This window comes from Corapipo altera, unplaced genomic scaffold (assembly GCF_003945725.1).
Source record: "Corapipo altera isolate COAL_440 unplaced genomic scaffold, ASM394572v1 104, whole genome shotgun sequence".
NCBI classification, from domain to species: Eukaryota; Metazoa; Chordata; class Aves; order Passeriformes; family Pipridae; genus Corapipo; species Corapipo altera.
In genome coordinates, this window is record NW_020884920.1 from 1 (window position 1) to 13003 (window position 13003).

The window sequence follows — 13003 nt, forward strand, 5'->3', positions numbered from 1 at the left end:
ATCTCAATAGGGAGATAGATGAGACACCTCACAAAGCTACAAATAGTATTACAGAGAGCCTGTTCTTTTCTCAAGATCAAGAACAAGGGAAGCTTATGGTGAAGATGATGATTCTGAAACTGGTTAAAAGATGGTGGGTTTTTTCTGCTGTACCCACTCTCCACACACTGATTGCATTTATAGCTTACTGTCAAGGCCAAAAAGTGTTGATCATATACAAGTTATTAGTTTGTTTTGGTTTCTTTTTAATAAGTTACAGAAGGATAGAAGGCCTCAGACCAGATTGCTCCAGCCCAAAGATTTGGATGAAACTTCATGTGGACTGGATTATTCTAGCCCTGCTTTTGCAGATCCTACGGTCCCTAAAGTGGACCACAGCTCTGTTTTGTTTAGTTTCATTCAGAATCTTCATTACAAGTGTCTGTTACATTAACCATCATCACTGAAACTTTGTTCCTCTTAGGAGTGCTGGAAAACTTGCATGCTGCAGCTTACAAGAATGCTCTGGCAAACCCCTTGTACTGTCCAGATTACAGAGTTGGAAAAATTACTTCTGAGCAGGTAGGGTTATTTGTGTTGTGTTAGGAATCTGCTTCAGTTTTTTTATAGGAACGGGTGATGTCACTTATGAGAGAAAATTAATTTAGGAAATATACAGTTAGTATTTACTACCTTATTAGTCTAGTGTTCCAGTAATTTTATTTTCATGCAGCTTTTAGTACTGGGTACAGAACTCATATTCACATTTAGAGAGGTGGTTGTTGTCAGTGGCTTTCTGTTGATAATAAGGCTGTCAATGAAATGCAGGTGTTCTTGTATAAAAGGGTTTTGTGGTTGTCACTGGGGAATGCAATAAAGTGCCATTCTATGGGCAGTTCCTTTTGGAAGCATTGGGGTTTGCTGCAAAGGGGTATGTCAGAAACACACTCAAGATGTTTGTTTTTTATACAAAATACCCTAAAATGTGAATTTACTGTTGCAGCTTCACCATTTTGTACAGAACAATTTCACAAGTGGGAGAATGGCTCTCGTTGGAATAGGTACGTGTGTTCTTGGAGGGACTCTGCAGGTCATACAGAACTCCAGTAGAAATTGGAGTTCTCTCTAGAAGTAAAGTGTTGTGGTGCACACTTCACACCCTTTTATCTGACTGCTGTAGCTTTTCAATGTCATTGGATTACTTGGAATAACTTGTATTGCAGGTGTGAAGCACTCTGACTTAAAGAAAGTGGCAGAGCAATTCCTAAATATCCGAAGTGGAGCTGGTGCTTCTGGTGCAAAGGCTGTTTATCGAGGGGGTAAGTTTCTTATTCTGAATGACTGATTTCCTGTTTGTTATAAATGTAGTATTATTCAAAATTGCAACTGAAAACTATATAGCTGCACTAAATGCTGGACATGGGAGGTGACAGTTCAGAGGTGTAGCCCATTTAAATAAGCAGAGGATTATTCCCCACTGTGGAAAGTTCTGCCATAAAACTGAACCCAGATCTTCAACAAAGTTTTACTGCAAGATCATTTATTCTATAAAGTGAAAAACAAGCTGGCATATGGTTTCTCTTGGCGGTTTTGGTAAGATTCCCTTAAGAGTAGGTTAAGGGCTGTCAAGAAGTGAAGGTGGCATTTCTTCTTAGGGAAGATGTGTTAAAATGTTGTAAGTCAAAGCAATGCTTAGTTCTTTCAGAGCAGTATGTTGCACTGATACCAACAGCTACTGGTTAGTTGGAGTATTGGATGTTTCTGTAAAGAGATTGGAGGGGAAAGAAAGTTTCCAACATTTAATATTTGACTGGAATAACTCCAGTTTCTATAAACCAGAATAAATATTATTATGAACAGAAGGTGCACTGCTTTTCTGGATATTTGTTGTGTGGAGACTCGCTGAGTTTTATCATCCCACACTGTATGGTTTAGGGTCAGGTTCAAGTAAGGCACAGTGAGGTACTTGGTTTTGTCCTTGCAAGAAAATTTTGAATGTAAAGGACTTTTAAAATTATGTACAGTCTACTAACAGCTTCATGGTGTCTTCCTGAGTAGACATGCAGTAACTTCAGACCCTGGCTTCCCTCTCGTGAAAGGGAAATATTTCCTTTCCATACCTCTGAATGCACAGTGGTTTCTAACTGAGCACTTACTACCTTTTGTTCTGGTTTTGTATTTTTAGGAGAAATCAGAAAACAGAATGGTGATAGCCTTGTCCATGCTGCTATTGTAGCAGAAGGAGCTGCTGTTGGGAGTGCAGAAGCAAATGCCTTCAGTGTTCTTCAGTATGTTTTAGGAGCTGGGCCCCTTGTCAAGAGGGGAAGCTGTGTTACCAGCAAATTGTCCCAGGCTGTTGCTAAAGCAACTAGCCAGCCATTTGATGTAAGTTCTGTAATGTTTTCTGTAAACTGTATATTATCTTTGAAAGGCTACTACCTTCGGCTGTGGTCTTAATTATTTCGTTCTTGCACACGTTACAATGTATCAATGAAGCTTTCCAATCTGATCTTTCCTCTGCACAGATGGAGTTTAGCTTCCTGAATTAAGTACTTTAGATCCTTATAGTAATTATTTTCCTGTGTTTGATGCTGAATTGCTCTGGTACTTGAAACAGTTGATGATGTTTGTTTTTTGCAGGCTTCCGCATTTAATGTTAATTACTCTGATTCTGGGCTCTTTGGGATTTATACCATATCCCAGGCTGCAAATACTGGGGAGGTGAGTTGTTGATGAGAATTTAAGTATTAACAACATAACCTTCAAAGTAGTGTTTTGATTTGTGATAGTGACTGATTCATCTAAAAAAAGGAAATTAATCTGGTTTCCTATATCAGAATGCTGCATGTTCAGTTATGACCCAGCTCTGTAAGCTGAGAATGAGACTTACTTTCTGGGAAGGACAGATACATAATATGAACTGGAAATAGTAAAGTGCCTTGAATTGCTGACTGCAATTGCTGATTTACATTTGTAAGCTGGCTCTTGAAGCTGGCAGAACCAAATACTCTCATGACAAATGGTGGGACCATATAAATTAAAGTTGTGGTGCAGTTAAAATCCGCACTGGTTTCTGTGTTCACTGGGGCATTCATTACAGCGGGTTTAGTTTTGTATAAAGCCGTTCAGAATTGTGTTCAGGCAGACAATCCTAACACTGTCAGCTGCTCTCCCCTGAAGTTTCCAAGATCCCAGATCATAGAAATAACATGTTGAAGTTTAAATGTGGGAAGAAGTTTTAAATGGTGTGATTTTCCTCAGGTCATTAAAGCTGCTTTGAACCAGGTAAAGGCAGTTGCTCAGGGCGGTGTCACCGATGCCGAGGTCACAACGGCAAAGTAAGTGTGTAAAGAACTGTCTCGTGTGCTGTGAAGAAAAGTTTCTTAGCATGTAGCTACTTTGTCAAACACTTAGTCTGTACAGCAGAGTTTCATCCTGTAGTTATTTCCATGGGGAACTGCTCACGGTCCTGCATTAAAACTGAACTGCTGTCAGTACTGGTTTCCAAAGCTCTACTGGTTCTCCAGTATTGTTATTTCCTAATAAAAGCTTGTTAGGTAAGTGTTCATGTTTTCAATATAAGAAATTAGCTAATGTCAGCAGATGCTGTTGTTTTAATCATTCTCTGCAGTATTAAGATGTATTTAAATTAGAATCCTAAATTGCATTATTTAGGTAATTCCCTTTACAGTTGCACTGCGGGAATTCCCAAAACAATTATATTAAGCAATCTGTGCCATCTTCAAAGAATAATAGTAATGAGGGTCTGCAAGTGTGAAGTGCTGAATTAGTGATGTTCCATCCAAGTGCTTGAAATACATGCCCCTAGGAATGTTTCAGATGGAGGGGGGGGAAATTACTATTACAGAAACAGTAATACCAACACTTCAATAGTAAAATTTTGTGTAAAATGTGTAAATGTGTAAAATACTTATAAGACTCCATGTATAGTATAATTACTCAAAACTTGATAGCCTAGACATGATTGGTTCTACTTTGGTCATTAGTAGCTAAATGGTGGAAATACCAAGCTACTTAATAATTTACTATTGGAATAAATAATTTTCTATCTTTTTGCATTTTTAAAAATTTTTTAAAAAATCTTATAAAAAAAGATTTTCATATGTAGCAGTGAGACTGCATAAAACAGAAAAAAGTGTGAACTTGCTGTCTTTTAACAACACATGGAACTATTGCACAAGGAGACTGACCATTTACATTTACTGCTTGTCTTTTAAACACAAAATTGCTCTGCATGCATCTGTTTTTCATGAGAAACATTAGGTTTAAACTTCATAGAGTAGTTGCTTAACTGCATTAGTTACTTCAAACAGAAATCCTGAGCTAGAGATCTTCTGACCATGTGGGGAGGCAGTAGGTGTTCAGGTACCTGTCACGTTGATGCTTGGGCTATTTGTGGTGACACTTTCCTAACTGTGGAACCCTTCTGTGCTTGAAAAGGAAAGCCTTGCAAAATGGAGAGCAGTCTGGAAAACTTAAAAAGCACCAAAACCTCTTTGTGTTTACAGGGGTGGTGGGAAAGGTGATAGCAGGACTCAGATGCTCACTCATTCTTCATGCTTTGTTTGATGGCAGGAATCAGCTGAAAGCCAACTATTTGATGTCAGTGGAGACAGCACAAGGGTTGCTGAATGAAATTGGCTCCGAGTCGCTGGTTTCTGGCACACACACGTCACCATCTGTTGTTGCTCAGAAAATCGACTCTGTAGCCACTGCTGATGTTGTGAATGTAAGTATGTGTTGGCATCTACAGGTGTTCCTTATTTACTCTGTAAGGGTTGTTTTTGTGGAAAACTGACGCTCATCTGTGTGTGTTTGTAAACACACACATATACTGTCTTTAAAAAAAGAGGCAATTCATTTACAAATCCCAGCTGGGTATCTTGATATCTTTACATACTTGATTGACAGAAGATCCTTTAATCCAATACACTGTAAGTACTGTAGCTAGGACTGATGTAAAATTCTCATCTATTTCACTTAAATTTACCAAAATTGCCAAGTAAGATTCATGGAGAACTTCATATTAGTTCCAGTGCAGGTGATTCTGTGTCAAGGCTTTTTGGATTCCTGAGTCTAGAATATTTGATGTGCTTAATAAAACAATTAGGCTTTCAGTGATAAATTGATTTAACTGCATTGCTGCTGCACATTATCTTGTGCCTTTTATGTGAAGCAAACTTCATACAGAAATACATCAGAAAGAGAATTTCTAAGATATAAAACTTGCTTTTTTTACATTCATTGCTTATTTGTGCTGCAGCAGAAACTAGCAATAGCTTTAGTAGTGAGGAGAGATCTGTATTTTGTGGTGTAATAATTCTTCTAAGAATAACCATTTTTTGAGTTTATACCTTTTATATCCAACTGTCATTCTGCCATTTGTGTTTAGATTATAAAATAATGAACAGCTGGATTAGAAGCCATTAGGTTTATGCAGCCAAAGGAAGATTGTTTACATGATGTTATAGTAGTGTCAGGATGTGTTGTTTGGTTTAGTGACTTGAGGCTGTGAGCAGCATGGGAAGCTGTTGCAGTGAGTATTTCCTGACAGCCACTTTCCTGATTCATTTTCAGGCTGCAAAGAAGTTCGTCAGTGGGAAGAAATCAATGGCAGCTACTGGGGACTTGGGAAATACTCCTTTCCTTGATGAGTTGTAAAAACAAAACTGGGATAAAGATTCAAGATGGACCTGAGCTCTAAGTCACCCATGTTCTACATAAATTACCACTAACTTGTTATTTATGAATTCAGTTCTTTCAGAAGAATAATCTGGAGTAATTGTGGGCTTGCACTCATCAAATAAAGTGCTGAGTTCATAGGTTTTTGTGTTGAGTTCTTTTCACTGAAAATGGTGTCTAAAAGGCTGGTAAGTCTGGCTCTGTACACTGAAGGTGAAAACTACAGTAAGAAAACAACGTGAGTTTTAGTCAATGTAAAAAATAAATATATAAAAAATGATCACTGTGATGAAGACAAATACTGTAATTACCACTAGTTGTCCACGTATTCTTGTATGTTCAGGAAAAATTCTTGAATTTTGACTGTCTGTACCATCCTTAAATCCAGTAAATGAAGAAACTGGCCTTCAAATAAAGCTGACTATGTTAGACTTTCTTAGAGCTTACAACTGCTACTTGTCTGGGACTAGCAGAAGTGGTGTTTCTACAAGTAGCATTGGAAGACATCTCTGAAGAGATTAGCTGTGTAGAGCTAGTACATAACTTGAAATACAGAACACAGACTTTTTCTGAAGTCTAGGCATATATTAAAAGAAAACAGATACAATGCACCTTAAGAAATCTAGGGTTTGAAGAAGGCCAGTTTTGAGCTGAGCTGTTGTGAAGAAAAGGCAGATTCTTCCAGATACGATGTGTATGACGCAGAAGGGTGGGAGGAAGAGGAACAGTATGAAGGACTAACACCACTAGCTCAGGACTGCACAATGCACCATCATCATTATGGAGTACAGCATCACATTGTCTGTACCTACAGCTTGGATCAGGTGCTGCCAAACTTTGGATATTGCTGGTAACATGAGTGAACTCACACCAGTGTGACTGGGAAGATTTATATTGAAAAGCTTTCATGTCTGTATCTTTATCACTACTGGACCCAGTGTCATCGTCAGCATTTTCACTTGTACTGGAAATACACAGCTGGTATAAGTTTAAGATGCAATAATTCCCATAGCTACTCTGTTAGCTAATCAGGAAGTCTTCATTTCTTTCAAATACTTGTTCTAAAGACAAGGTCATTAGTTCTGAAGCTCCTCTAATATCAAATTAATATTGTGCATAGTCATACTATTTTGTTTGGACTCTTAATAGCTAAGTTGCAGTTCAGTCAACAGAGAAGCAAGCTATTCTTTTTCTGCTCTTTCAGCATAGCAAATGATTTATTTAAACATAAGCTTAGAGGTTTAATCTCTTGGAAAGCCCCTTGCTGTGTGAGCTTCCTTTCTGCTGTTCTAGCCTAATTATCTGATTTTAATACTTCTGTTCCTTCCCCTGCCTCTGAGGTTTATTTCTATGAAAACTTTGTGCCTCGAGAAAACTTGTAACTGCCTTGTATCCCAACTAGATTAATTGTACTTACTACGTGGACCACCTTTAGCATTGGGAGCAATATATTTTGAAAAGCTGTGTGCCATGGCTCTCACAAGAAGTGCTTATTTTTTCCTGCTGTTTAATTTTAAAATCCTAATCTTTAAGTACTGTCAGTAGTTAAACTGATAAAGAAACAGATAAGCTTTTTACAGGATTAGAGCAAGACCTTCATCTTGGTATAATCAGCTGCTGGCCGTTGTCTTGATCCATGGCTGTGACAAATGGACATGGCCCCTGACTTCGGTGACTTTATTGCCAGCCAGACGTTATGCTCCCTGTGGAGGCAGCAGAGGGCACATCAAAACAGGCCTCACATGGGCACGGTGCAAGACACTGTCAGGAGAGGCCAGGGAATGAGTAGGAGGTGCCTACAAGAGCCGAGGCATTCCAGCAGAAAGCCTGGGGCTGGGTTTGTCTGTGTTTGATTGTGTGTTTTCAGGGATAAGGCTGCAAATGATGTTCTTTTTACCAGCTGCCAGTGGAAAGCACGGAGCTGCAGTTTGTGCTGCAGCCAAGAACAGCAGACAGGAGGCCCAGCACCTCTGTATATCATGGGGTATAGCAAGATGGATGGAAGGATTTGCAATTACTGTGTAAACCTGTGACTTTTGGGGGACTGAAAAAAGGCAAGCAGGGTCAATGTGCAGCAAACTAAAGCTCTGTCAGCAGCCTGGCAGAACCAGTTGCACAGAGGAGCAGTATCAGTAAACACTGTACTGAACTGCAGCACACCAGGGCTTAAACAAGCAATACCTCTGTTTGCTGCAGAGCAGGCAGAGCAAGGAGCCATAGAACACATCACATGCCATAAATAATTTGACTCCCTGTTCTTATAGCCTTTATTGAAAATGCTTTTGGTGCTTGCCTTCTTCAAATTGTTGCAAATAGAACTGCTTAGTTTCAGTGATGCATATTCTTAATATTCAGTGGTTAGTATTCTAATTATAGATGTAAAAAAAAAAGCCCAAACAATTAATGAAACAAACCAACAATCAAATCAGTACCATACATATACTTTTGTATGCCATAGGGGGTGTTTTAGGGAATAGATGAAAACTATCAGCTCCTAAGAAAATAATAATTAGAAAGTACTTAGTTCAAATCCATTTCTATTTTGTGCTCTGGATTTTTCCACTGATTTTTATACTTCAATCAAAAGGGCAAAGCCTTTCCTAAAAAGAGGTATTTTATTTCATCAAACAAGTAGATATCTCTTCCTAGTGCTTGGAATACTAACTCCCTCTGAAAGGTGCAAGAAGAAAGGACTGCCCAGACTATAAAGGCAATGCTGGGAAAAATGTTCTAATTTAAAGATATGCATTCTCACTGTACAGACAGTAAATTTCTAAATTACTTCATTACACTCAAGTCTTCGCTTCATAGATTCCAATGTTAGAGACAATTTAATGCCTGGAATTAATGTAGCACACTATCATCTCCAAACTCTATCCATGTGACTGATGTCACTGGTCTGGGGACCCATGTGAAGCAGTCACATTTACAGAGCTTTCAATTAAAAGTTTAATACAGGTATCTGATGTTCCACAAGAAACCCTTAATAACTGGTAATAGTCTGCTAGCACTGATGTGGTTCATTTCAGGTTTAAAGCATTTAGCAAGTCAACACCTGCATGGATTGTTAAAGCACAGAGATTAGTCCATTGCCACTTTGTAACTACTCTGTGTAATAAAGAGAAATAAAAAAGCAAACGATAAGGCAAATTAATTTCAAGCCTTGGGAAGTTTTGTGTTACTTGTAGAGTGAAATTACTGGAATGATGCTACAGTGAAAAAATTATGTTATTGTTCAAGTTTAGTTGCTACATAAAGGTAACAGTCAAAATATTTTTGGACAAACCTGCTGATGAATAGGAAATCTGTTTTTGCTGGAGAAAAACGTAGAGACTTAAATCTTGATCTGATTATGAAACAGTCACCATATGAGTTATTTTAAGATCACAGGTATTTTATCACAATGGAATGCTGGCACTGAGCTTTATACAGTTTGTGCTGGTTTCTTTTCTCTGTAATTTTAAATTGAGTTCTTTTTGATCTGCCTAAGTGTAAATAAATCAGAGAAAGGCTCAAAGCATAAATGCAGAACAAGAATATTTTCAGTGCTATTACATTTGAATATCACAGTTGGTTCTTTTTATCTGGTTTTAGCAGAGCTTTTCTTAAGAAGGTTTGTTATCTGGAGATACTGCCCATCCAGTAACATTGTGAGAGCTAATCCTTGTTCACCCATCCTGATATTTGCCATCAGTGCTGCAATCAGTGTGTGCTGAGAGGTTTTCCAGTGCTGATGATGGCCCTTTGAAAAGCGAGAGGAAAACTTTATTAGTTGAAAGTGTGATATCATTCTTCAATAAAAGGTTTAAGGAGACATTTGAGCAGGTGCTGTCCCCACTCTTAATTGTCCAAGCAGTTAAGCCTCTCATCCTTAGTTGCTTCTGTAGGTAGGCATTGCCTGCTGAGTTGCTGCCGAAAAGCTGTAATAGCAATACTTACAAAAAGTTAGTGTACTCTATAAACCGGCTTTCTGCAAATAAATATACTGGAATTCGTTTTTACTTTACTTAGAAACTTATTTCTTAAAAAGTGACACATTTTACCGAGTGAAAAAGCAATAGTGCTGTTACTTAAGTATTCATTACAAATGGCAATACATTCAGGGAAGGTAGGGAACAGGGCACAAAATAATAGAACAGAGGAGTTTCCAGCTATTAAAGACTTCAAGAAAATATTGCATGCCTATAACAAATGGATTTTTCAAATCCATATTTCTTCCATGCACCAATTTTTCCTGGTTTAAAGGGAATAATTTCAGCCATTTTTCATCAAAAGCCTTATTATTTCCTTCGCCCTTAAGAAAATCTGTCAAGTATAGGCAATTTCAATTGAATGTAAGTACAGGGTTTGTCTTCCAAATAATAAATCCCACTGATTGCTGTTGAACACTTTAAGATTACTTTACTAACATCTGCATTTTGTTTGTATAGTCTCCTGTCTACACAAAAGATTTACATAAAAATAAACAGCACAGACAATCACCCACTTGGCTTCCCGGTATGTTCCATATAGATCAGTCGTGCTGCTCTGGAAAAAACCAGTGGGTGTTTGCTGTCGAAAGGGAAAAAATATGTAAGCAATTAGGTATTTTCCAAGTACCTGTAGATGTGGGGGCTGTTAGGTTCGTTTGCTGCAGCATTCCCGTAGCAGGATGGCAATATCGAAGGCACAGATTTACTGTGGCCAGAACTGGGCTGGTTTCCCACAGCTGGTGCATTGTTCATTTATTGGCTACAGATTCCCCACGGTTCTGAATCCATGGAAAAGCGTGCCATCAAACCCGGCTCTGTTTGGGTGAGATTTCCAGCCAGGATTAATTAGGTTTTGTTCCAGAGGCACGGCACGGACACAACGCCGTGTGCCCGTGTGTGGGGCTCCACAGCCGCGCAACCCCGGGGGACCTCAGTCCTTCCCCTGGCCCTGTCCTCACCACTGCTACAGAAGCAGCTCCGAAATTTAGGCTCGTGCCCAACATCGCAAACGGATAGAGAGCAGTTAGTTGAAAAACAGGAGGCGGTGTCTGTGGTGAAGACAGACCTGCGACAGCTCCGCAGCACTTGGCGCTGACCAAGCGGCTCATTTCTCGGTTCAGAAACACCTCTGGGGACTGGGATGCGACAGGGCATGAGGGCAGGGGATTGATTACTCAGCGGCGGGGAAAGTGTTCGGACCCCCTCGGGGCAGAGCCCGGCTGGGACGAGGCGAACCGGGGGCTCTCGGCACCGCCCGCCCCTCACGACAGAACCGCGCTGAGGCACCGCCCCCTCCCCTAGGCCACACCCACCGGCGGGCTCGGCCCCGCCCCTCGTCCCTCACAGCCCGCCCCTTCATGCCGGCCACGCCCCCTTCTCCGCCCACTAACAATCAGGCCCCGCCCATCATGGACAAGCCCCGCCCACCTGCTGTAAGCCCTGCCCACCCGCTGTGCGCTCCCCGGAGATCCCCGCCCACTTCTGCATTGGCCACGCCCACAAACAGAAGCCCCTCCCCGTCCGTGCTGTCCTGGCCCCGCCCCGTCGAGAAGCCCCGCCCCGCCCGGGGCGCGCGCGGGGAGCGCGGGTTCCCCTTCCGGAGCGGCCGCCGCCCCCCCGCCCGCCGGGTTCGCTTCCGGCGCCGAGCGGGTCCGATGGAGCCGCGGCCGTGAGGCGCCCCCGGCCCGGGCCCGCTGCGGCAGCCGGGCGGAGGCCGGAGCCGGGAGCCGCCGGAGCGCCGGAGGACATGGACAAACTGACCATCATCTCAGGATGCCTCTTCCTGGCTGCCGACATCTTCGCCATCGCCAGCCTGGCGAACCCGGACTGGATCAACACCGGCGAGTCCGCGGGTGAGGGCGGCCGGCGGCGGGACCCGGCAGGTGGCCGGGGAGGGTCTCCGGGGGGGCCGGGGCCGGGCAGAGCGCGGGGAGGGCCGGGGGGCTCCCCCGAGGAGCCGCTGCCCGGGCGGGAGGTGCCGAGGGTCCGCTGGGCACGGGGCGGGCGGGCGGGCAGGGTCCCGGGGGCTCCCGGGGCCCCCCCGGTGCGGCTGCGGGCGGAGCGGCTGATGGGGGCTGGCGGGACCCCTCGGCCCGGGCAGAGCCCCCGGCGGTGCCTCCCGGTTCCCCGAGGGGTCCCGCAAAGCCGCCGAGCCCCCTTGGACTCTGCATCCCCGCCTGTGCCTCCCGGGTGCCGTCACCTTGGACAGGGAATTCAGATCAGGCTCCGCTTAGTTCGTGGCAGGTTTTGAGTGTCTCGTACTACACTGACGTTTCCTTTGTTGCAGGGAAGTTCTTGCCTTTCTTCATCTCTTTTTTTCCTTTTGCTCCTGCATGCTGATTTTTATCAGCTTTTAAGCCTAGATTCCATGTGGTTTTTATTTTAGAATGTGACGCTGTTTTCTTTAAAAGAACAAGGATTTGTGCGTCTGTCTTCTTACTAACGGTGTAATTGTTTGTATGAACAATCTATTTTAGCCTGTTGATAAGGACCTGGATAGTCTGATCAGTGGAGCAGGGAGAGATAACAGGAGAAGGGCAGCTCTTTGATGTCATGTCCCCGGGGAACACAAAGCTCCGGGTCAGGAAAGGAAGCCATCCTTACTGCAAACAGATGAAATTAAATTAACCACCTTGACCAGCATTAGGACCCGAGGGAATGGCCTGAAGCTGTGTCAGGGGAGATTTAGATTGGATCTCAGGAAAACGTTCTTCCCCCGAGGGTGGTTGGGCTCTGCACAGGCTCCCCAGGGCAGTGATCACAGCACCAAGCCTGACAGAGCTCAAGGAGTGTTTGGACAATGCTCTCAGGCACATGATGAGATTTTTAGGGTTGTCCCGTGCCAAGCCAGGAGCTGGACTTGATGATTCCTGTGAGTCACTTCCAACTCAGGAGATTCCATGACTTTTCCTAAATGTATAACTTTGAAGCAAGCCACAAGTTAGTATAAAGAAAAATGGTCTTGGTGTAAAGAGTTCTGTCATAAATTCTTGATGAGGGTTTAAAAAATTTTCTTCATCTGGCGTGCATCTTTCATGGCTAATATTCAGTGTGATGTAAAAGGATTGGGGTTCAAATTATGTCATATTTCATTTATTCTAATGAATTAGAGTATTGAAAATGTTGGCTGTTAGAGGCTGATGAGTGGGCTTTCCTTCTGCCTAGGCTGTCCTAATGGCTTGTTTGAATTGCTTCTAGTCTAGAACCTGGCCTTTCCTACATGCTCCAGACCAGAGGAACAAGTCCCTTTCCTTCCCAAAGTGCAGCATTCAGGAACTCCCCAGATGACTTCACCGTTCCTCTTGTAGCTAATTGTGATGATCTTCCTGCCTGTGGCTATATAAAATAGT

At 42.4% G+C, this 13003-nt stretch overlaps 2 protein-coding genes across 3 annotated transcripts in view; both read left to right on the plus strand.

The window, feature by feature from the left end:
* Positions 1-393: 393 nt before the first annotated feature.
* Positions 394-5822, plus strand: LOC113953460 (cytochrome b-c1 complex subunit 2, mitochondrial; the record flags this gene model as incomplete). Its single annotated transcript, XM_027656632.1, has 8 exons — positions 394-561; positions 983-1040; positions 1203-1298; positions 2165-2364; positions 2620-2700; positions 3241-3317; positions 4576-4729; positions 5578-5822. Coding segments are annotated over 8 exons (918 nt in total), but the record flags the coding sequence as incomplete, so codon positions are not given.
* A 5504-nt stretch (positions 5823-11326) lies between these two features.
* Positions 11327-13003, plus strand: part of MOSMO (modulator of smoothened) — a 30154-nt gene continuing 28477 nt past the window's right edge. For both annotated transcript variants that reach the window (XR_003529903.1, XM_027656774.1), the window contains exon 1: positions 11327-11506. Coding sequence is in view for 1 of the 2 variants with exons in the window: in XM_027656774.1 (XP_027512575.1) it covers positions 11401-11506 (106 nt within the window). In the remaining variant the exon portion in view is untranslated. The remainder of the gene's footprint in view (positions 11507-13003) is intronic.